Here is a 24587-nt window from a genome sequence, read left to right as displayed (position 1 = left end):
ATTGAAATCAATTCAAAGCTTTACCTTCTAAAGCAATCAAGACCGCCTGCATTGTCTCTTCCTCAATCACATCCTTTAATCTGAAATACCTCTCCAATCGATTCATCCATCTATAAGCTCCTTGCCTGCAAAAACAGGAATGTCTAATTTTCTCCATCTTGAGGAGGACGTTGTGTGCTCCTGAACCTGCTCTCTGCTCCTTCCATTGCTTTCGTTAATGCCAGATATATTGTGAGACGTAATCTTTGCTGCTGACACTTGCTACGCCACCATAGTTAGCCCATGAATCATGTCTTACAAGCGTTGAAGCCTCCCATGATATTCAATTTCTTGGGGGTTACGATCTTGAATCAGTTCTTGCATCATCTTTTTGAGAGAATCCATCTGTGGTTTCATTCGGGTATGCACCATACCGTAATGCAGGTCTCCCATAGAACCAAGATCGTGCTCTAGATACCAATTGATAGATTCAACCAATATTGAAAGACCAACAAGACAAGTTCATGGTAGATTTTTATTAGAACAGCACTGTTTTTGCCAATGTGGTAGAAGACAGTAAAACATCAAACACAGAAGGACTTTCAAGTGGTCCTCAACTCCCTCAACCCCTTACTTCCTAGGAAAACAAAAACCTTTTTTTTCTCTTCCTACACTGACTATTTAAAAATAGGCAGTTTACATGGAAAAAACAGTTTACAAGAATAAAAACACAACATTTACAGGAGATTATAACTGTCATATTCAGATATACCTCTTATCCCTCCTCCTATAAACAATTCCAAACCTATCATCCCAAGAGATTGAAGATATAAGACTTCAATTAGAACATGAGGAAACTTTGGACTGGATATGCGGACTTAGATCTCTTATAGGTGGTTCTAATTAGACTAGATGAAATTAAGTTTAATAAAGTTTCCTATAAATTAGGAGATATTATATGAAAAAACAGAGATACCCATATCTTTAAAGTCTATATCGTTTATCATATGCTTAGCATTTTATATCTTTTCTTAGTGATAAATATAAGATTAGGCTCAGTATACAACCCTAGTTGAATTTTCTGGCTTGAAGTCATCATAGCTTCACAGTACCTTCTAACCAGAACATTTGTAAACTCTTACTCTGATTCTTTTTTTCTTCAGTTTAGTTTAACCCTAGATCAGAGATGAATACAAAAAATTAATAAAGTAAAATCCTAATTTATGATAGACACAATCTAATCCTATAATTCAGGATCAATGATCCTATATAATAAATATAAAATATACTACCAGTCTATTAATCCTCCTAACATTATAATCTAATTAAATCTCCTGCTTATGTAATTAAAGTTGTACAAGGAAATATTATCTACAGCGTAAATCAAGGGATTCTAACAATATAAATAAATTGAAGCTTGGGGCATGTTTTCATATAAATAATATAAATAACTCTGATATAAGTATCGAATCATGGAATTAGCATAGAGTACTTTTTACCTAACCCCATGAAAAAGGCATAAATACTAGGAAAACTTGCTCAGTTTCCATGTCCAATGATGTTTACAATTTCTTTTCTCTGCAAAATATTTTTCTTCTGGTGTTTTGGATTATGAGGCTTACAAAAATGTTTCAATCGTACAGATAGAGCAACTGGAGCAGGAGTTAGCCGAGTTACAACAAGCCCTTGCTGATAAGAAAGAACAAGAAGTTGCCATGCTGCAGGTTCTAGTGTGCAACTGTTTTCTCCAGTGTCTATTTCTGTAAGCTTATATGCAAAAATGAATAAATAAATAGAGATTAAGAAGAATGTCTTTATATGTCATGGAGAAAACTTTGAAATCTTCTCCGTGCTACAGGTTCTAGTGCGGCTAGAGCAGGACCAAAAAATTACTGAGGATGCTCGCAGAAGAGCAGAGCAAGGACTTGCCGCTCAGAAATTAGAAGTTCATGAACTTCAGGTATCCTTTCCCCCTTCTTATGATTGTTGTGATGCAGGTCATTCGCTACTTTCAGTGGAGTAGTAAAATTTGCAATCAAAAATCATAGTTAGAATATCATCATCTGTGATAGTAAAATTTAAATAAAAACCTGTTTATGAATCATCTGATAAGGTATCCTCATCTAAATCTGAATTTCATTGAGATGCATTATGGTTTTAATATTTTTTCACTAGTGCTCTCAGTAGAGGTTTGAGTACTTTTCTGTATGTCTCACATGCCTGATAAGAATAGAAATGCATGAGTAATTTAAAAGTAAAATAACTGATACACTCCAAATATTTCGTTAATATATTTACTTATTTATTTTCTCTTGGTAATGTTCTTGGAAAGAAATTATTCTTTGCTAAGTGGTTGTATTTAGCTCACAATGTGCTGCAGCAGATGGTTTTCTTTTTTTGGCTAAATGGATATGGTTAATTATGATTGAGAGATACTATTTTCTTCATCTTTGTTTTGAAGGTATAATGTAATTTAGAATCCCTCAATTTTCAGTTAAATTCCTTAGTTCCCACATTTTGAAACACAAATTTTGGTCGTAGTTATCTTTTTTTATAATTGGTGAAGTTTGTCCCTACTTTATGGACAAGGGACCAAGTTCACAAATCATCAAATTAAGGAACCAAAAACACATTTTATCCAAGTGTTTAATCTTTATACCCTCAGTACGTCCATGGAATTGAAGAGCTTTCTAATACGACGTGCTGATATATTTCCCAGAGAGAAAAAAGTAACCACACTGCTATTAAGGATCTTACACGACATGATTACATCTATTTCCAGTATAATAAATATGCAGGAAAAGTACGACAAGGCCATGCAATCAATTGCTGAGATGCAAAAGCGAGTTGTGATGGCAGAAAGTATGTTGGAGGCTACCCTTCAATATGAATCTGGCCAATCCAAAGCACTTTCTTCTCCAAGGTAAAAATTATTTCAGCTGTTGCCTTTTATAAGTTATAATTTCCCTTTGCACAAGGTCTTTTGAACTCAATATCTCGAGACCACCGTAATTTCATTTGTGAACCTCTAATTAAGCATTCATAATTTCATAAACCTGTTTGAGAAAACTAGCCCGGGTTTATTTTATATTTTTTTTCCTTGTTAAATACCAGATAGCAAAATAAAGAAACTTTAGATAACTCTCCTGGTTTAAAACAGATGAAAATTGCCTATTTGAGAAGTCCCCATATAGTATTGCAAAAGAAAGTTGGTTATTTTTTCATGCTGTACGGGGTAAACTATGAAATGCAGGAAAAATTTAAGAACTAGCCCGTATTGCATTGCAAAACAAAGTTAATAAAAACTTATTCTGTGATATACTTAATAAACTATGACATGCAGAATTTTTTTTTAAAATGGCCCTAGATGGCTTTAAGGTTTCCTTGACGAAACTGAATAGCAATGATGTATATGGGGCTTTAATGAAAAGGCTTGGAGTCGCTGGGTAAATATCATTGTTTGCATTTATCTGATGCTGAACTGGAGGGAAACCTTCAAAATTTCAAATATGATTTTCTAATATAAGTTGTAAGCTTTTACCTTAAGTTTTACAGAAGTTGTGGCTGGCTTCTAATGTTTGTTCACTTCATCGTAAATAATGTCTGTTCTGTCATTTGAGTCCTGTGGACGTAACCCAGTTGCCATGGATTTGTGGGGAAGGAATTCCAATACAAAGAGCTTGATGCATATATGATATATGATATATACTAAATCCATTAATTTTTGAAGACCATATTCTATTAGCTCAACTTTATTGGAGCTATTTTTGTAGGGCTGGTCGTGTACAAAGCCCAAGGTCTGAAAACCCCTCCCGGAAAATTAGTTTGCTAAGGTTTGGACTTGGCTGGCGTGACAAAAACAAGGTAAAATATTTTCTGAACTCTCTGTCTCCCAATTACCTGTATTCTTGCAGGAGACCCGTTATTTGGTTATATACAAATTTATGAGTTCGCTATTCGTTGGTTGGCATGCCAGTCGAACTAACAATTTATTATTGAAATTCAATTTTACTGCAAGTCACGTTGGTGTTCATAGTTATTTGAACTCACATCTCACATGTTTCAAGGAAAAAGGTTGTGTACTTTTAGTTCGGGGTATTAATCTTTGAAGGTGTTCCCAAATCGTATAATACTAGTAGTCCACATGGTTGTGTTTACTGGTCTGTTTCGGCTGATAGGAGCTTATTTTTTGTAAAGATTTTCTCTTACACATCCTATGAAACAGGGCAAACCGAATGCTGAGACCGAGGAAGCTGGCGAAAGTTTGCATAGTAATGGCTCTCCGAAAAAAGAATCCGATACCCAAGAAACTGATAGATAGAATTCACATAGCAGTGCCACAAGAACAGCACCCGTTGCTTTCCTGTCGACTTAGGAGTTATTAATTGTTTCTGATTATAACTGCCCAATTTTTTGTTACTTGTCTCATAAAGTTAGGGGAGGAATCCACTGTGAGGAATGTTTTATATGTTGATAGGCCAATTAGATGTAGAAAGCACATTCTTTCTTTCACTGACACTACCCAGTCTTTCAAAAACGTAGTGTCTTGATCTGTTTTTTATATAAATTTAGGCGGAACAACCGTGCCATTAGCATAGTTCAACGCCTGCAAATATGCACTTCCTCCGTCGTCCACATGCATGAACAGTTCAGACAAAAATATAAAACATTAGAGGACTTGTTCTCTCAATAACTCTTAGTTTAATTTTTCTCGAGCGAAGAACTACTCTTTAGAGGATAAATTGTTTTGATAATATCTGATTGCAAAAGCAATGATTAAGATTTTAACAAAACACATTCATATGGATAACTATCCATCAAATTGATAAATAGTAACAATTGATATAGTAATTACTGACTATAATGTGAAGTGCGACCCCTTTTCTTAAATGAGTCATAAAATAACCATCTTTTAATAAACTAGATTTAGACCTCAGTTATTTACTCGGTAGGTAAAGCAAACTTTCCATGTTTGTTTTTTAAATTACATTTGAACTTATCTTTTAATAGTATCACGTAAAAATTTTGAGAGGTCTATGATTCTTGCAAATTTTTTTTTAACTGTCTCATTTTATAAATCGATTTGTATGTACTTGTTACAATGTAACACTTTTGCCTCTTTATAATTTTATGAACGTGATTTACATCTCTAAGAGGCAGGGTCGTCATGCATCAAGCGCTTCGGTTTACTTACAAAATTATGTACTAAGAAAATTCTAGTCAACATCTCTTAGGTTTTGTTTATGAATTTGGGAGAGAGTGATTGAATAGATTTGAGAGGATTTGAAGGTAAAATTTTTTGTTGTTTATTTGAGTGGATTTGGAGATAAGTGAGAGTGTATTTTGAAAATAAATTTTTTTAGTGTCACATCAATCAAATCCTACTCTAATTTTTACAAACTTTACTTTCAAATTTACTCTCACCTACCTTCAAATTCACTCAAATAAATAATAAAAAAATTTACCGTCTGAGATCCATTCAATTACTTTTTCCCAAATTCATTAAAGTGAACAAAGAGTTAAAGAAAAATCAGTTTGTCAAAATATAGAACAGTAACTGAGCAGGGTTCCACGCCAAATAGGTTTATTTTAGGTCCCCACGCCCTTCGTTTCCCAGTTCAGCATCTCGTGGTTTAATTAGGATTATATCGTGACATTTAATCATCATAAGCGTGCACGTGTAATTGCAAAGAAACTCCGGTCAAGTATTGTGCTATGGAAGTGAATTCAAGAGCGATTGCACCGCTTAAAACAGTATAAAATGTTACATTTAAAATCTGTACCGGACAATATAAACATCTAAACAAGACAAAAAAAAAGTAGGAGATAACACATGATATTATGTTATACTTCCTTAGTTTTAAAAGCCAAATTTTACAGAGCTTTCGTTACTGTACAAACGACCAGGATAAAGAAAAATTTACAACTATGCCAAGAAAGAAGGAACATGAATCATGAATCCAGTAATTTGCTTTAAAAATCGAAACTAAGGGAAAAGGAAGTGGATATTCCATCTTGGCTCCAAATGGAAAATAGGAGCACTTAAGTGCACCAGAAGTACAACAAAATTTTACAACAATTTTAGCAACTATGCTCTGAACGAAAAACACCACCATAAGACAACCAGTATTAACATCTACAAATCTATATATATTTCAGTATACGGTAAGATGTTTGAAATTTGCACCAGACTACCATTAAAAAACATTGAGCTCCATATCACTATCCCCTCTTGGTTCTAGGAGGAGTTCCAGGAGCAAGGCGAGAGCTTTGTACAGTCTGTGTATTGGGATCATATTTTTGTGACGCAAGGTAACTCAAAGCAGTGACAACATCAGCTATAACTGGACGCATATTGGCCTGCTCCTGAACACACATAGCTGCAACAGCAAGGGCCTGGTATAGCCCTCTTGAAGGATATTGACCTTGGAGCATCGGATCAGCCATTTGTGAGAATTTTCTTCGATCTTTGAACAAGGGTCTGGCCTGCAATTTAATCAAATTACTTAAATAAGGAGAAAACACAAGGCATCAAATTTCAAAATCACAATTGAATACGGTAAAGCCAGTCAGAAAATTTATGGGATATGCAGAACTTTGAGCACCAATTTCAACAACACGGTAGGAATTTCATTTTATGACAAGATTTTGTTGAGAAGGGAACAAAATAAAGATGATGAAATCAGAAAGCCTACCAAAAGAAAGGAAAAGAAAAAAAGAAAACGGAAGAAAATATCAAGTTGAAAGAACTTTTGAATTACCATTTCTTCTTGAAAGCAATGTACATCGCTAATGATCTATACATCGCTAATGATCTATAACTGAGAACTATTAACTATTTGACTGAAAATGATTTCACCTGGGAGGTAATATTTTGAACTGTTTGAGAAAAGATACAAAACACCTCTTATAAAAGGGAGCAAAACCATAGGTTGCCCTAATAGCAAATCCCTATGAAAAATGAAATAACGAACTTGCAAGTCCTATATTTAGGAAAGAGATCAAATAGTTTCCTAATAAAAAAAATAATCCATTTCTACCTGGTTACTTACAATATAACAGAATATTTACAATAAACGGAGAGATAACAGATAATTGTGGTAGACTTTAAGTACTTTCCACAAATTATCACAAGTCCACTTGTGCAAGTAAAATTTACCAGGTATGCCCAATTCATATTGAAATACTTGCCTGCCCTTATTTAAACCACACCACACTACCTTTTGGCTATTAGTATGCAAATGAAGCGATCCAGTGTTATATTGGATGATTTATAATACAGCGTTCCTGCTTATAAATTACGAGTCAGGCCTAACAGTAGGACTTTCTTACCCATGCAACAAGATTCTGCTCTCCTGCAGATCTTGAATTATCAATTGCTTTCCTTCCAGTAATCATTTCCAGAAGAACAACACCAAAGCTATAAACATCTGATTTCAGAGTCAGTTGACCTGTCATTGCATACTCTGGTGCACAATATCCATAGGTTCCCATAACCCTTGTTGATACATGGGTGTTTTCCCCCACAGGGCCAAGTTTAGCCAGACCAAAATCAGATAACTTTGGATGATACCCTTCACCAAGCAAAATGTTGGAGCATTTTAAATCACGGTATATGACAGGAGGATTAGCTTTGTCATGTAAATATTCCAATCCCCTTGCAGCCCCAGCAGCTATTTTCATCCTCGTGTTCCAGTCAAGTTGTTTCTTCCCAGGAGAAATATCTGAGTATCAAATATTTATTAACAATATATACTTGAAGCCAATACATAAAGAATTGAAAGAGATGACATACAAATTTGTAATAAAAATACCGTGTAAGTGGTCTTCCAATGATCCTAATGACATAAATTCATAAACTAGAAGCCTTTGATCCCCATCAGCACAATAACCAATCAGGTTGACAAGGTTAGGGTGGTGAAGAAGACTTAACATCAAAACTTCAACAAGGAATTCTCTGTTCCCTTGTAGTCCATTTCGGTCAAGTTGTTTAATTGCAACAATCTACATTCAACGTTAGAAAGCATGAAACATGTTGCCATATCAAACTACACAAATTTAAACCTCATTCCATTGCTGGCAAAACTCATAAGGTGTTACTATGGCTGTCAGATAGCAATGTGGATGAGAGAGAAATGATGAATACCAAGAAAAAAAATGAAGCATTTCTTCATTTCCCTAAGAATTTCCATATTCTTCATAAACGAAGAAATCATGAAAAACAAACTCACTTGATTAATATTTTCCAAACGCCCCTTGTAGACTCTGCCAAAGCCTCCCTCACCCAAAAGACATTCAGCTCTGAAGTTTCTAGTAGCAGTTGCCAACTCACGGAATGAGAATGTCTGTGCAGCAATGTGATCCGGGTTTCCATTTTTAGTGGAATCTTTGGAATTCATGGATGAATTCCTCTTCAACATCCCTGCGTTCAACTCCAAAAACTAATGATTTAAGCGTGAAGAAATATAAACAACAGCCGGTTTAGATTTAACATCCAACACCAATTTGTGTTTCTTCAGTGTCTACAGTTCAAAAGTATCACATGGTATGTTTCATTTATCAAATTCCAGAAGAAGAATCACATACTGACTTGGTCTCATAGGATGCATAATTTCAAAATTAACATCATCAGTACAACTTTTAGCTGACATGTATTCTTTGTGAAAACCAATAAGCTAAAAGAAAGAAATCAAATGCACAAATTTTTAGATTCAACACTACAGAGGAGCATAAGTGTTAAATAAAAGCATTCTGTCATATTTTTATATGAAATTCAACCTATCTTTACCTAAGAAGTTGGCTCATCCAGGACTCAATCTGGTCTACCACATGCATAAAATCACAAAATTTCATTCATTACAAATGAGAGAAGACATGTTATCGTTACTATCATTATTCAACCCCAATTAATCTTCATAAGAAAGGAACAAAAGAAATCGAGGGAAAACACAAGTCTCACAAGAGGGGTCTCGCTATCCCAAACAATTGATGACTTGATTTTACACCCAACTCCAACAAAATCAACAACATCGCTACCTGGGGTGGTTTTGATCGGATCAACAAGACTGTTCTGCACTTCCATCTTCTCTAACTTCTTCTTTAGCTTCTTCTTAGTGTTTGAACTTCCAGAACACGGAATCCAACCCATGTTTCAATTTGTTTTTCCCTCTTCCCTTTTCACGCAGATATGCAGATGGTTGTCGAAGAATCAATGGATCAGTCAAAATTCACATGAAAATGAGTCACCTCAGCATTCTCTCTCTTACACTTGGTGTTGCTTTAATGTAATCATAATCACCAGTGTCTCTTGTGATTGTGCGGTTGTCTAGGATTGGTTTTCAATTTTCGTAGTATTTTCAAGCAGAAATTTCGTCATTGGTTTCCTTTTGGTCGGAAAAACACCATCATTGGCTGAGATGCGCCACACTGGATCAAGGCTGAGACAAACTTCTTGCTCACATCCCCTTTGACGATGTCGTTTAAGTGTCTGTGTCCAAATATATAAATTAGGTTTAATTGTGTTTTTGGCTTTTATAGTTTACTTTGATTTCAATTTTTGGTCGTTATACTTAAAAAATTGTTTTTATGTGGTTATTACACAGAAGCTTATTTTTTTTAATCTTAAATTGTTTTTTACAAGATATTTTTTAATCCTCAATTATCATTACACAAAAAGAAGGTTGGTATATTTCATTGTATTTGAAAGGTTAAATGTTTTTTTAAAATATTAAATATTAATATATTTTCTTTCAATATGATAAAATAAATAATTTTAATATAAAAATTTTAATTTTATTAATTTTATTTAAAATTGATTTATAATTGAGATAATTAACCATATTTGTATCTATAATAATTATTATTTGTGTTTCTTTTTTCAAAATATAATAATAATAATTTATAATTAATAAAAACATGTAATAATTATTATATATTAAATGTGCTTAACCTATTAATTAAAAACTAGTACATGAATAATTTATATTAGAAATGTTTTTTTATTATACTAAAAATGAAATATATTATTAATTAGGTTTAATTGCTTCCTTTGTCCCCAGTTTGGTTGAATTGTGTCAAATTCATCCTCATTTTTAAAAAAGTTTCATTGTCATCCTCACGTGGTGTAAAAGTTTCATTGTCGTCCTCACGTGGTGTAAAAGTGTCAATTGAATCCAAACATAGAAAAAATTTGTGTCAAAGTAGTCATTTTTCCTATATATCTGTGTCTTCCTTTCATACAATCAAGTACAGATATTCATTTTACCTTATCCAATTTAAGGCTTTTCATAGCTCCAGAGAAGTGACATATGAAAGGAAGACACAGAGATATAGGAAAAATGACTACTTTGACACAAATTTTTTCTATGTTTGTATTCAATTGACACTTTTATACCACGTGAGGACGACAATGAAACTTTTTTAAAAATGAGGATGAATTTGACACAATTCAACCAAACTGGGGACAAAGGAAGCAATTAAACCTATTAATTATTATATTGAACTGATTATTTATTTTACTTAAACAAATTAAAAATGGAAGATTGAAGGTATAATCAGTCGTCCGAGTATTTCCTATCCACCAAAGAAAAAGTAATGTTTTTCTTAAATTTCTTTTACTTTCCATTTCCTCAACGTGTACTCTTTAAAATTCATTATGATTTTTTATTGGAAAAGCCTGAATTAATGTTAAACAAGTGTAATATATCATTTTATTAATTTGAAAATATGTTTAATACATCATTTGGTCCCTAGTTTAGGGTATTGTGTTCAAAGTCGTCATACCTTTCAAAAAAGTTCACTATTATCTCATATTTCCTTAAAAACGGTTCAAGTTGGTCATTTTGCCTTACGATGTTAAAAACATAATGTTGCAATGATGTGACAACTATGATCTGTCCAATTTTTTATGACGCAGTAGTTGTGATCCAATGATGTGACAATGTTAATGTTAAAGGACAGGAGGACACCGTTAAACCCTAATTTCCCTAAGGCCAGAAACCCTTGTGCCACCACTGTGAAACCCTAACCGTCGCTGCTGCCGTAGAATGAAACGCGCCACAACCAAACCCTCAGGTCATCATGCCGCCGTCACCACCATCAACACAAACCTATAATTCAAAGCAGAGAAAAGCAACATAAAACCCATAAATCAAACCCAAATCGCCTAATTCCAACCAAACCCTAGCCACTATGAATGTAAGACCCGGATAAAATAAAAATATCGTTTATTTTATAATTTCTAATATTAAATATTTAATTAGGGTATGGGTGAGAAAAGTGTTTAAGAGTTTATAAAAAAAATTATTTTATAATTATTTTTATTTTTAATTTTCAAAATAGGTATTCAAAAATATTAATATTTGCATTAAACTGCCAATGAGATTAAGGTCGTCTAGTGGTTAATGTTGTATGTGTGTTTCTGTGTGCTTTATGAAACTGCCCTCGAGCCCTCATTACATGTTTTACTTTTGGAGAGAGAGAATTGCTTGATGGGGGAATCAGTTATCTCCACGGTTCCTCTTTGTCGGTCTCTCACCTCTGTTATACTCTTTGTTTTTAGCGCGATCCAGCACCTTGTTGTGCAGCATTGAAGTCGTCTTGGGCGTCCTTGCCCACCATTGGTATTGTGCCTTCTCAGTGTCGTGTTGCTTTGTGGTTTTCGTGTGTTGTGCGAACCCTAACCATCTTCTCGAGCATTGGCGTTTTCGTGTTGGACGAACCCTAACCTTCGTGTCCACCATTTTTCCATTGTGCCTTTTTGCTGCAAGCCACCCAGGATTGAAGTTTTATCCAAGGTTGGTAGCATTATTGAGAGTGGATCCTGGACAACGAGAACATTAGAAGAATGGAAGCGTTAGCGGAGTATGGATTGTTACATGATTAGTTTCATTTGTAGAGATTTTGTTTGTATTTAGACGAAGATGGATTTTTTGCTTTGTAACAAACAATGATATTTATGTACAAATTTTATTACAATAAAATGATAGATTTCATAATTACTTAATGTGTAATGTCATTTGATTTACTTTTTGTGTGTGTTTTGATGACAAAGAAACACCCAATATTAATAAGTTTTTTACATTAATCCAATGGTTTACAATTGATTTTGGTGTTTAGGTGTGAGTAGAGTGTGGAAAGTCATGTTTTGGAACTCCATCATGGAGAAAAGAAACAATGTTTGTGAGATTACCAACTTAGCTGAAGTCTTGAAACTTGTGGAAGCCAAAAACACACTAGTAATCAATTACAACTGGCTCGTAAATGATTACACGTGGAAAATCTTGGTTTTGTACAAAAACTTGTACTGTAGGAGCTAGTTGTGGTAACCTAGGTGACCATAGTCAATATTTATAAATTTTTGACATAAATCCAATATTTTTCACTTGATTTTAGTGTTAACGTGTGAGTAGAGGATGGGAAGTCATGTTTGGGAACTCCATCATGGAGGAAAGAAACAATGTTTGTGAGATGACCAACTTAAGTGAAGTCCTGAAAGTTGTGCAGGCAAAAATCACACTGGTAATCGATTAGAACTTGCTCGTAAACGATTATGCGAGTAAATTATGGGTTAGTAGTAATTTGAAAACTCTTTGAGTCTATATTCCAACAAAACAAGAATCAACTCATTCGGAGTTCCGTGAAGAAAGTTATGAGCAAAACAACTAGCAAAGGTTAGAGGTGGCAAGAATGTGTAAGACGTTAACTTTAAGGAATTAACTGCACCTATTCAGATGTCCAAAAATCACAAATTAGTAGTCCTTGGAAACAGTTTTGAGTCTATTTTAAAATAAAAAAGGAATCACATCATTTGGAGGTCTATGGGAAAAAATATGATTAAAAGAGTCAACAAAGGTCAAAGTTGACAGCATGTTATCTCACTCAATTTCTTCCACCATGCGTTGCCCAAGCCTCAGTTTTCATGCTCTTCTCACACTTAACCACTAAAAAGAAGTCTCATCCATTAAAAAAGAATGAAAAAATTACGTAAAATGTCTTTGGCTACTTATGTGCCCACAGTTGGCTCTTGCAGCACAACTTTTTGTACAAAACCATATTTTTTTTCGTGTAATCGTTTACAGGATCCTTATAATCGATTACAATGGCCAAAATGGCCTGCACTGAATTACCAAGACATAACTTGGGAAAAAATGGTCATAGACTTCACCTACCTTGGTTCAAATACATATACGGGATTTGACGTTTACTAACTATTTTAATTATAACTTTTCCCACAAACCTCCAAATGATGGGATTCTTTTTTTATTAGAAAATAGACTCAAAAAGCTTTCCAATGATTACTAATTTATAATTTTTGGACATCTTAGTAGGTACAGTTAATTCCTTAAAGTTAATGTTTTATATATTTCTATCACCTCTTACCTTTGCTGGTTGTTTTGCTTTTAACTTTCTCCACCGAACTTCAAATGAGTTAATTCCTTTTTTATTAGAAAATAAACTCAAAAAGCTTTCCAATTACTACTAATTTGTAATTTTCCCATCTAAAATAACAAACATGAAACAATAACTTGAAAGTAAACTCATTTAGGAAGCTTAGAAAAACATTGTTTTTAGGAAATTAACTGCATCTAGTACAGTGGTCTAAAAACTATGGGTTGGTAGTCATTTTAAAGACACTTGAGTCTAGATTCCAACAAAACAAGAATCAACTCATTTGGAGTTTGGTGAAGAAAGTTATGAGCAAAACAACTAGCAAAGGTCAAGGGTGGCAGGAATGTGTAAAACGTTAACTTTAAGAAATTAACTGCACCTACTCAGATGTCCAAAAATCACAAATTAGTAATCCTTGGAAATATTTTTGAGTCTATTAGCTAATAAAAAAAGAATCAAATTATTTGGAGGTATGTAGGAAAAGTTATGATTAAAATAGTCAACAAAGGTCAAAGTTGACAGCATGTTATCTCACTCAAATTGCTTAGTCTTTCCTCCACCATGGGTTGCCCAAACCTCAGTTTTCAGGCTCTTCTCACACTTAACCACTAAAAATAAGTCTCATCTATTAAAAAAGAATGAAAAAATTATGTAAAATGTCTTTGGCTACTTATGTGCCAGCAACTGACTCCTGCAGCACAAGTTTTTGTACAAAACCAGATTTTTTTTTCGTGTAATCGTTTACAGGGTCCTTGTAATCGATTACAATGGCTAAAATGGCCTGCACTGGATTACCAAGGCATAACTTGGGCAAAAATGGTCATAGAATTCACCTACCTTGGTTCAAAAACATATACATGCTTTGACGTTTGCTGACTATTTTAATCATAACTTTTCCCACAGACCTCCAAATGATGTGATTCTTTGTTTATTAGAAAATAGACTCAAAAAGCTTTCCAATGACTACTAATGTGTAATTTTTGGACATTTGAGTAGGTACAGTTAATTCCTTAAAGTTAATGTTTTATATATTCCTACCACCTCTGACTTTTGCTGGATGTTTTGCTTTTACCTTTCTCCACGGAACTCTAAATGAGTTTATTCCTTTTTTATTAGAAAATAGACTAAAAAAGCTTTCAAATGACTACTAATTTTTAATTTTCCCATCTAAAATAAGAAACATGAAAAATTAACTTGAAAGTAAACTCATTTAGGAAGCTTAGAAAAACGTTTTTTTTAGGAAATTAATTGCATCTAGTATAGTGGTCTAAAAATTATGGGTTGGTATTCAATTTAAAGATATTTGATTCTAGATTCCAACACAACAAGAATCAACTCATCTAGAGTTCGGTGAAGAAAGTTATGAGCAAAACAACTAGCAAAGGTTAGGGGTGGCAGGAATGTGTAAAACATTAACTTTAAAGAATTATCTGCACCTACTCAGATGTCCAAAAATCACAAAATAGTAGTCCTTAGAAAGATTTTTGAGTCTATTTTCTAATAAAAAAGAATCACATCATTTGGAGATCTGTGGGAAAAGTTATGATTAAAATAGTCAGCAAAGGTCAAAGTTGATAGCATGTTATCTCACTCAAATTGCCTTTGGCTACTTATGTGCCCACAACTGGCTCCTGTAGTACAAGTTTTTGTACAAAACCCACTTTTTACTCTCATAATCATTTACGAGCAAGTTGTAATCGATTACCAGTGTTATTTTTGGCTACACAATTTTCAGGACTTCACCTAAGTTGGTCATCTCACAAACATTGTTTCTTTCCTCCATCACAAACATGACTACTCAATCAAATTGGCCACTTTCTTCATTCACATTCCAATCAACACCTCATTTCACAATGATAATAACGAAGGGAATAACAATTCAATTAACATTAACAATAATTAATGGAAGCAAAGATGCATTTTTTATAACATTGAACAAAATTGGGTACATTACACTTATTTGTTCATCTATGTATAATGTTGTATGACTTTCTATAACAAATCAATACAAAAATCACTCATGTCGGATTCTAAGCGCTCTATTTCCAGTGTACGGAGTCCTAAGTGCTTTGCTCTTGTAACACTTTCGTGATCCGCTAAAGCACGCATAAAACTTTCTCGGTGCTTTCTTTTTTGTATGTTTTTTGGTGTTGGTTGGTCCTCCTTCTTATCCTCTCCAACTTTAGCAGCTGGTGTCTTCAAAGAAGAAGAAAAAGTTTCCTTGTGATAGGCTGTCGTTGAAGCTATCAAATTAATACTACTTTTCAAGGCAACTTCAGTATTGCCAAGTAGTATTCAAGAAAGTAGACAGGGTTGAAGTAACCCTGAGTCGTCTCCCAACGAACACAGAATTGCTTTTGAATATCTATGACTCTTATGAATGTTATGCAATGCTTATGAATAAAAGTAATGGTTGAAGAGTGTTTAAAGAATAAATAAGAAACTTAAAAATAGTTACGATGAAATAGGCTAATTCCACTGCTTTTCCAAGATAGATTCATCATCGGTTATTCACGGATAATTGTTCAATTGATTATTGTTTAAGTTTCAAATTAATTAAAGTACATTCTTAATTAATTTGAGGGCGATCATGCATTTAACCAAAGTAAATTCTCAATCAAATGCAAAACCTTTCTAGATTATTCACAATAAATTCAACCAAAGTACATTCTCAATCAAATTCTATTGTGTTTAATCATGTCTATTCTTAAATCTCCTAACCAAATTAAAAGCTAATCAATCAAAGTAAATTCTCAATTGATTATAGTTGAAATTATTACTAATCAATCAAAGTACATTCTCAATTGATAGTAAAAACAATTTAATCATATGAAAGTTCCTAAATTAAATCAAAGTAGATTCTCAATTTAAACCTAGAAACCCTAAAACTCATATAATTAATATGCATGTAGATTCAAACATATTATGATGCAATAATCTTTGCTTTTAACAAGATAGAGAGATGAAAGACATAGAGAGAACAACTTAAACCAATAATCAAAGTAAACAATTGCATTAACTAAACGTAACCTCAGAATCCATCATGGAATTAAAGCAGAATAGCCCTAGATGCTTAGCTCTCCATGAAAGGAGTTGAATACAAGATGAAAGAAAAGTGAGAGGAGTATGAGAGAATGAATGAATTAAGTGAAGTCCCCTGGATCTCTTTATATAGGGCTTGATTGGGCTTGGACTCTGAGTATTCAGTTGACAAAATCTTTTATCTTATATCTTCCAAATAACTAAAAGATTTAGATAATTATAACATTATTTGGAAGATATTTTCTGTTGATATTCCCAAATTAAATTAATTCAACAACTGAATTTTATCTTTTAGCTTTTTCTGACTTTCTAAAATTGCACAAATACCCTCAAATTGTCTCTATCTGCACTTTAGCCCCTTCTGAATTTCTGAAATTGTAAGAAAGCCCTTCAGTTGACCAGACTTTGACCAGAGAAGGCTTATTGACCAGCTTTGACCAGAGGAGGACGCGCCCAATGGGAGATCGACACGTGTCAGGCTCCTCCCTACCCAAAATTAGGGTTCAGAATTGGGGAAAGGGCTTCCCCCTCCGCCTCTGCCTGCGCCGCGAATCGGAGAGTAGCGCGTTGAGGGTTTCACTGTTTGGATTTTCTGAGTGCAGGTGGTGGTTCTAGCAAATGAAGATGGTGGTCGAAGAGATTTGGCACTAAGATGTTGGAGGTGTGCCACGATTCTAATGGTGGAAACTGGGCTCGATGGATTGCGCGATCTGGGAATCGCATTTGATGGTGGCGCGAGGGTTTGGTGCGTGAGAAGAGTGGTGTCACGGCGGCTGGCGTGGAGTGCGTTGAAGGTTAACAGCGGCCTGGGTTTGGTGGCGGCGCGGTTGCTGTGCGTGACGATTTCGAAGGAGACGAATCGGGACTCCAGCGATGGTGGTCGTGGTGGCTTCGAACCCTTGCGCGAAGGAGAAGGAAGGTGGCGACGGTCTTGCGGCGTGGTTGCGATCATGGCAACGGTGAGGACGATGGCGCGATTTGGTTTCGAGAAGGGAGAAGATGAACGGAGGTTGCGGCGTGGTGGTGACGGCGGCACGGTCCGACGAAAAAGAAGGGAGAAGAAGTTGGCCGGCGATGAGGATGGTATGGTGGAAGCGGAACGGCGGCTGACGGCACTGGCGGCTAGGGTTTCTGTGGAGAAGGTGGAAGATGATGCTCATGGGTTAGGGCTGACGTGGCGACACATGGTTGGCTAGATCTGTGTGGGGAGGATTTGGACACGTGGCATGATCTGGTGGAGTTTATCTTAGGAGGGGTATGGGTAGGAAAATTTAGGAGGTGTATTTAGAATAGGGTTACTGTTTGGCTTAGTGTTGGGCCTGTTTAAGAGAAGAGGGGTGTATGTAAGGAAATTGGGAGGTGCACGGGTAAAAGTTGCCTGTTTGGCCCATCTGTACATTATTTTCCAAATAAAATCTGATTTTGGGCCTTGAATTGCCATTTGGACCAACAGAACTTATAATTTCAGCTGCACAAATAAACGTAAGAACATCCAAGAATATTTTATGCGCTAAAACTCACTTTTTACGTCTCTTTAATTCCCAAACCCAAATATTCCAATCATCACAAATTCACTTAAAATCAACCATTTAAGCACAATTATCCCATCAAAAATTTGAATTTTAAAGCATAAATGTGGGCATAAATATGCACTCATCACACCCCACACTTATCCTTTTGCACTTCTGGGCAAAATTGATTAATTCCAAGACTCTGTTCTGAGTGATTTTATTCCATATTTACATTTGGATCAAAAGAATGAACAACACCGAACATAGATCAATCACTTAGGTATTACTTTGTCATGGACATGCAAATGAAATCACTCTATTCTTCACACATGAGTTAACCTTTTGAATTCCCAAGAAAATCAAATATGAAAGATAACACTCAAGTCAAAATGTATCTATTTCTTCCCAACTCTCTTAAGTGTTTTTGGCTTGTGTTTACACTCAAAATACCCATGTAAGTAGACACCATTGATATTTAGCAAGACTCTAACATTCACACACTTTAGTAAACATGCAATTATTGATCATGAGGGCTTTTTAAGGTTTTATTGAGGCCAAGGCAAAGGTAGGGAATTTTCCTGGAATTTCTGAGTTTTTGAAATTGATATAGAAAGAGTAATGACATTTGATTTCAAAAACAACTCTATTTCTTGCTCTTTTAAGGAAGATTTTTTTTTCTTCTTTTAAAACTTCAACTTTTCATCTTCCTTTTTACCCTTTTTATTCTTTTGTGGGTGAGGTACTCACCTACACACTTATTCATCACTTTACTTCTAACAGAATCCATTACTCCTTCTTCTTTCCTAAGGTAAGGAACATATGATTTTTCTTCTTTTCTCATTTGACAATGACTGGGAACAAGAAAAATAGGCTTAAGGCTCAAAGAGGGTTCCATTGGATTAATGTTAGGACAAGTTTATTTGGCCAAGTAGCTAAAACAAGAAATGCCTCAATCATATCAAATCATGCATATTCACCTCAGTTGCACAACATAGAATCAAGCTAACTATTACAGTATCAACGAAACATAGACAAATCACACAAGAAAAATAGGTATGACACATGGTGGTCCATCCTTATCCTTAGGCTCAAAATTCACATGATTCAAATTTCTTTCACAAAAGATTTTAATTAAGAAATTCTTAAGTCAACTCAATCAGCAAATCATAGAAGCAATCCACTCATATCAACATGACTCATTTTTTTTCTTGAATTCATGATCATTCCAGTTACTGATTCAAACTCTCAAATCCAATGCAAATATTTATTTAAAAAAAAACAAAATAGGGAACAAAATTAATTGTTTCCCCACACCCCCACACTTAAACTATGCATTATCCTCAATGTATGCCTTATATATAAAATGCAACTAAAAAGTATGAGGGAACTTACCTCCTTCATGGTGGAAGGAATGCTAGTAGGACTTCATTGGAAAAGTCATCCTGGATAGGAATGTTATCTTTTCCCTTTTCAATCCTACTAAGATGGTCAACTACTAAATTATGTGACCCACTTCTGTCTTGAATAGGAGTCAACTTGTCCTTCTTGTTCTTGACCATTGTGATTCCATATTTCTTGGAAACCACATGTATAGGGCCCACCAAAGTGCTGTCAGAATTTGAATATATAAGATCTTTTTGTAGCAACTTGGTGTCCTTCTTCTTTACAACCCCCATCAGTTGAGGATTTAGTCTTCCTTGAGGTTGTCTCACTGGTTTAGCATCCTTCTCCAAAACGGGTGGCTGTACCACAAATGGCAACATCTTACTGCCTAAGGTATTCTCAGCCACCTCAACATCACACTCGGACGCCATAGAGGTATCATCTATTAATACCGCGTCCTCAATATCACCTGCTTTACAGTTTCCTTTTTCGTCCAAAATTAGGGATGACATATTTGGAAAAGAAAAATTGTTTACAACATCACTTGATAAGTCAATACAAAACAAAGAATGATCTTTAATCGGGTTCTTCCCAGCTTCCAACACGTTGAACTGCACCTTCTCGTCTCCTATCTCCATTGTCAATGATCCTGCATGCACATCTATCTTGGTTCGTGCTGTCATCATGAAGGGTCTTCCCAAGATAATAGTTGTTGGACTGATTCCTTCATCATCCTTCATGTCCAAGATATAAAAATCTGCAGGAAAAATTAATTTGTCTACTTGGACAAGGACGTCCTCAAGCACACTTGTAGGGTTAACTGTGCTACGGTTGGCCAGTTGAATGACCACACCAGTAGTCTTAAGAGGTCCCAGAGATAGAGAAGTAAACACTGATAAAGGCATTACATTTATGGAAGCCCCTAAATCTAGCATGGCATTGTCAAACTTTGAATTTCCAATAACACATAGAACAGAAAAAATACCTGGATCTTTGCATTTTTGCGGTATTTCAATATGCTTCTTAATCAAGCTTGACACATTCCTTCCCAAATTCACAACCTCATTATCCCTAAAACGCCTTCTATTTGTACAAATTTCTTTCAAAAACTTGGCGTATTTAGGGATTTGTTGAACAACATCTAGCAAGGGAATATTGAACTCCACCTTTTTGAAAGTATTTAAGATCTCTTGATCTAATTCCTCCATTTTTTTGTTTCTCGGCTTCAACCGATTTGGATATGGAGGAGGTGGAGAATAAGATGAAGAAGAATTTTTAGAAGAAGAGTTAGAAGATACTAACCTGGATTTATCAGTGGTAGTCTCAGGTGATGGTTCACTCGGTCCTCCATTGTCATCAATTTGCGCTCCTTCTCTCGCCTTATCTTCATCCTCTTGGGCTCCTTCAGGGCTTTCTACTTACTTACCCGTTCTCAAAGTAATAGCACTTACATTTTGCGGGTTGATCACTATTTGTGCAGGCAGTTTGTTTGATTCCTTAGCCTCTAATTTTTCCACCCTCTGAGTCAAATCTACAATTGATTTATTGATTTCTGAATTTTGCTCAAGTATTGTTTTCATGAAATCTTGTATTGGCATTTCAGGTTGAGATTGCTGCCTTTGTTGAGGTGGAACATAAGGTTGCATGTTCTGTTGATACCTATTGGAGGATGAGTCATGATAATTCTGGTATCTATTTCCTCCAATCATGTTTGCAGCAAAAACTTGAGATGGATTTTCCACAGTGGTTTCCACCAAGCTAGGACATTCATCAGTATAATGGTCAGTTGAAATGCAAATTCCACACTTCTTAGCAATTTGTGGAGTTGAGGTTTTGAACAAGCTTGCAATGTGATCGACTTTGCTTTCTAGCTTATTTAATCTTTCATCTATCTTCTTCCAATCAACTGCACCATTTTCAATTTCATGCACTCCCTTCAGCAAAGTCACTGAATTTTCTCTTGTGCCATACTATTGATTGCCTACTGCCTTTCGTTCTATTAGATCTATACCATCTTGTGGTGACCTGTCTAAGAAAGATCCTCCGCTTGCAGCATCTGCCCATGACCTATCAGTAGGACTTAAGCCTTCATAAAAGCTTAGAATAAAATCTTCCATTTGGAGTTGAGAGCATGAAGAGCATAGTTTCTTGAATCTTTCCCAATATTCACTAAGATTCTCTCTATCTCTTTGTCTTATATCTTGAATTTCTCTGCGGATAGCTGATAATCTAGATGCAGGAAAATACTTCTCAAGAAATTTGTAATACGTGCAGAGAGATAATTGATGACAAATTTATGAACACCGAAAAACGGTGCCACAAACTTGTTTAACAATCGGCAAGTGTGACCGAATCGTATCAAGTAATAAACTCGGTAAGACCAAGTATCGTTCTCCCAAAGGACTCACGACCTAGTTTAGCTATATGATTTGTTGATTATTTAAGACTTAAGAACAAATTGATTGTAGGTTTTAATGCAAGAGACAGTAATTAAATATGTATGCATGAATTTGATCAATGGAGAAAAACATAATACAAACACTTCAATGAATTAGATGGATGAGTATGTTGTTGGGGTTATCAATTTCATCTTATCCACTCTCATATACTTTTAGGAATTCATCATTCTTATCATCAATGCTAATGCCACTCTCTAAATCACCTTGCAAGAAGGCCTATCCTTAATTACGAGTTCATACAATTCCTAACATTCTTAGTAATTAGTTCTGAAGTGCAGGAGCTTAAAGGCAACCAATATGCTATTGGGAGAAATTCCCCAGATCTAGACTTCCCCATACGTTCCCGTATCGACAAAATGAATAATCATGGCAATGAATGAGTTAAACAAAGCAAGCAATAAGCAAAGAGGAAAAACCCTAACTAAAGATGAAATAAAGCATATATCTCAATATAAGACATTAAAACAAATTCCACATATGAGAGTTTCACAAGACTACATTGATTCCCCAACAACAATACAAGGTTTAGTTCACCATATTCATGGTGAAACTAGATGAACAATAATGAAAGAATGAAAGATAGAACCCTAGAAAGAGGAGGAGATAGCCTGAGCATCCAAGATCTTCCTTCAAGGGGTGGAAAAGAGAGTGTTTGCTTCGTCTCTACCAAAGATACAAACCCTAGGACGTCCTAAAGCTTATATACTATTCTAAAATTACAGAAAATTAGGCCCAAGCCCAAAATAGTGTCGCTCAGTGGTAAACTACCGCTCAGCGGTAAGTGTGTGAGTTGGTTTTCTCCCCTCAGCGGCCTTTTCACCCCTCAGCGAAGCTAACGTGACTGCCTGAGTGCCGCTCAGCGGTAAACTGCCACTGAGCGACAGTTGCGGCTTCTCCTTTTGCACTTTTTTATGTCTTCTCTGATTCCATCTCTATCCTTCTTCACTTCTTTCACCAAATTCACCTTAAAACCTGCATAAAAACACTGAAATCAAGCATAAACCTGTTCAGCTCTCTTATTTATGAAAATATAACCAAAAGCATGATTTCAAGCTAGTTTCTAAGTGTTAAAGGTTGCTTTTAGTATCAATTTTAAGCATGAAAATAACAGTTTTTCAACTGTTATCACAACCCCAAACTTAGAACTTTGCTTGTCCTTAAGCAAACAAGATGTAACTCAATCTTCTACCAATCTGTATAATGGTTCACTCATTCAAAAATCTTCTTTTCAAGATAAGTAAAGACTTCAATCAAACTCATGACAAAGATTTTAATCAAGACGTACACATGCTTTGGTGTTCACAAAGTCAATTAATATCCAAGAAATGCTATTTTTCAGGAATGATCAATCAACTAAACATGGATGTTTATGTGCTCAATGAATATTTCCTCACTAGGTAAAGTGTTTCACTCAAACACAAGTGTATAAGAGGTAATCACTCATTCACTCTACTATCACAATGTCACATAAATTGTCTTTGCCTTTCATTTAACCACAATCAAATAAATTCACAAGTATGCATCATCACAAGGACTTTTTTAATGGCTTATAATGTGGCTGGGCTAGCAAGAAAATTGGTTTTTCTGGATCACAAAACCCTTGAGTTAAGAGAATCATATCAACACAATCATTCTTATTTATTCCCAACTTTCTTTTGCATTGAGCTTTGCTTTTTCTTTTCTTTTCTTTTCTTTTCCTTTTTCTTTTCACATTCTTAGTTCTTAACTCTTAGCTCAATGCTTTCAATTTCCCTTTCTATTTTCCAACAACTCTAAACTTGAACATTTGTCAATACCACAAAATATTTTCTACTTAACTCAAGGTAAAGCTTTTCAACAAGGGTTTTCAAATCATATTCAAGGCTAAGGGTTCAAAGGATATAACACAAAGTGTTCTCTTTTAGTGGCTAATCATGAAATTGGCTAATATAAGGGTTACCAACAAATGGCCTTGATCATATGATGCAAACAAGCAAGTAATTCAATGATAGAAAACTTGGGCAAAGTCATTCATGCTTCCAAAGGAATAGCATTCATTCACACAAACTCTGGAGCTCAAAACCTCACATATATGCTCATTCACATTTGACATAAACATCCTGCTTAATATCACAATCACAATCACAATATCATGCATTTGTTCACAATGCTTGTGAATCACCTGTATATGCATACAATGTGCACATTCTCAACATCAATCTATATCAAAGCATCATCAAGCATTACTTATCAAACAACAATCATAAGCAAACCATCACAACAGACAAAATTTCCAATTGAGTACATAAAATCCTATTCTAAAAACAAAAGTGATTGATAAAACAAATCCTGCTCTAGTGCTTTGAAAAACTCATCCCCATCAATGATGCTCTCTCCCAACCCCAAACTTAGATGGAAAACTAGTGAGAAAGTGAGTGGAAGGGAGATTTTTTAAAGAGGAATGAAGGGAAAAAAAAAGTAGAGAACCTTTCGAAAAGTGTTTAGGAGTGTGTGTCGAGAATAATCTTAAAATAGAGGCCAAAGCGTGACTTAGGGTATAAAAATACCCTAATGGGCTCGGGTTCCGCTAAGGGGCAACCTAAACCCATTTTACGACACTACCGCTCAGTGGCACTTTCGTGTTGTGCTTTTCTTCTTCCTAGCTTAACCTAGGTGCCTCCTACTCATGCCCCTCACTTGCTCCCTGTAATTAAGTTCTCAAATCACTCAAACATTCAATCCCAATCATGCAACTAAAGCAGAATCAAAACAAACAATACAGATAAAATCAATCAACTGGGTTGCCTCCCAGGTAGCGCTTGTTTAACGTCACGAGCCTGACCCA

General features: G+C 35.0%; 2 protein-coding genes across 2 annotated transcripts in view; one reads left to right on the top strand and one right to left on the bottom strand.

Moving 5' to 3' along the window:
- The window catches only part of LOC124822283 (uncharacterized), a 39699-nt gene extending 35027 nt beyond the window's left edge, over positions 1-4672 (top strand). Inside the window, exons 14-18 of the mRNA XM_088097155.1 lie at positions 1623-1703; positions 1838-1939; positions 2778-2902; positions 3753-3843; positions 4205-4672. Coding sequence (XP_087953281.1) covers positions 1623-1703; positions 1838-1939; positions 2778-2902; positions 3753-3843; positions 4205-4300 — 495 coding nt within the window. The 3' untranslated portion in view covers positions 4301-4672. The remainder of the gene's footprint in view (positions 1-1622; positions 1704-1837; positions 1940-2777; positions 2903-3752; positions 3844-4204) is intronic.
- A 1294-nt stretch (positions 4673-5966) lies between these two features.
- Positions 5967-9467, bottom strand: LOC124822282 (putative serine/threonine-protein kinase PBL7). Its single transcript, XM_047294276.2, has 5 exons — positions 9016-9467; positions 8211-8401; positions 7794-7983; positions 7312-7703; positions 5967-6465 (listed from the first exon to the last, which is right to left on the bottom strand). The coding sequence occupies exons 1-5, from the start codon at positions 9125-9127 to the stop codon at positions 6202-6204; spliced, it is 1149 nt and encodes a 382-aa protein (XP_047150232.1). The 5' UTR covers positions 9128-9467; the 3' UTR covers positions 5967-6201.
- Positions 9468-24587: the final 15120 nt, after the last annotated feature.

Source organism: Vigna umbellata, chromosome 8, assembly GCF_029865625.1.
Source record: "Vigna umbellata cultivar VRB3 chromosome 8, Vumbellata_1.0, whole genome shotgun sequence".
In the NCBI taxonomy this organism is placed as follows: domain Eukaryota; kingdom Viridiplantae; phylum Streptophyta; class Magnoliopsida; order Fabales; family Fabaceae; genus Vigna; species Vigna umbellata.
The sequence above is the reverse complement of the archived record's forward strand: the minus strand, read 5'-3'. Positions and strand labels throughout refer to the sequence as shown.

Bases quoted from the DNA above. Each gene is read 5' to 3' on its own strand.
- LOC124822282 (XM_047294276.2), bottom strand. From the start codon at position 9,127: ATGGGTTGGATTCCGTGTTCTGGAAGTTCAAACACTAAGAAGAAGCTA. The intron at 8,402-9,015 runs GTAGCGATGTTG...AGTTGAACGCAG, and splicing joins TCCGATCAAAACCACCCCAG to GGATGTTGAAGAGGAATTCA. The intron at 6,466-7,311 runs GTAAGAAAGTCC...ATTAAATTGCAG, and splicing joins AGCAGAATCTTGTTGCATGG to GCCAGACCCTTGTTCAAAGA.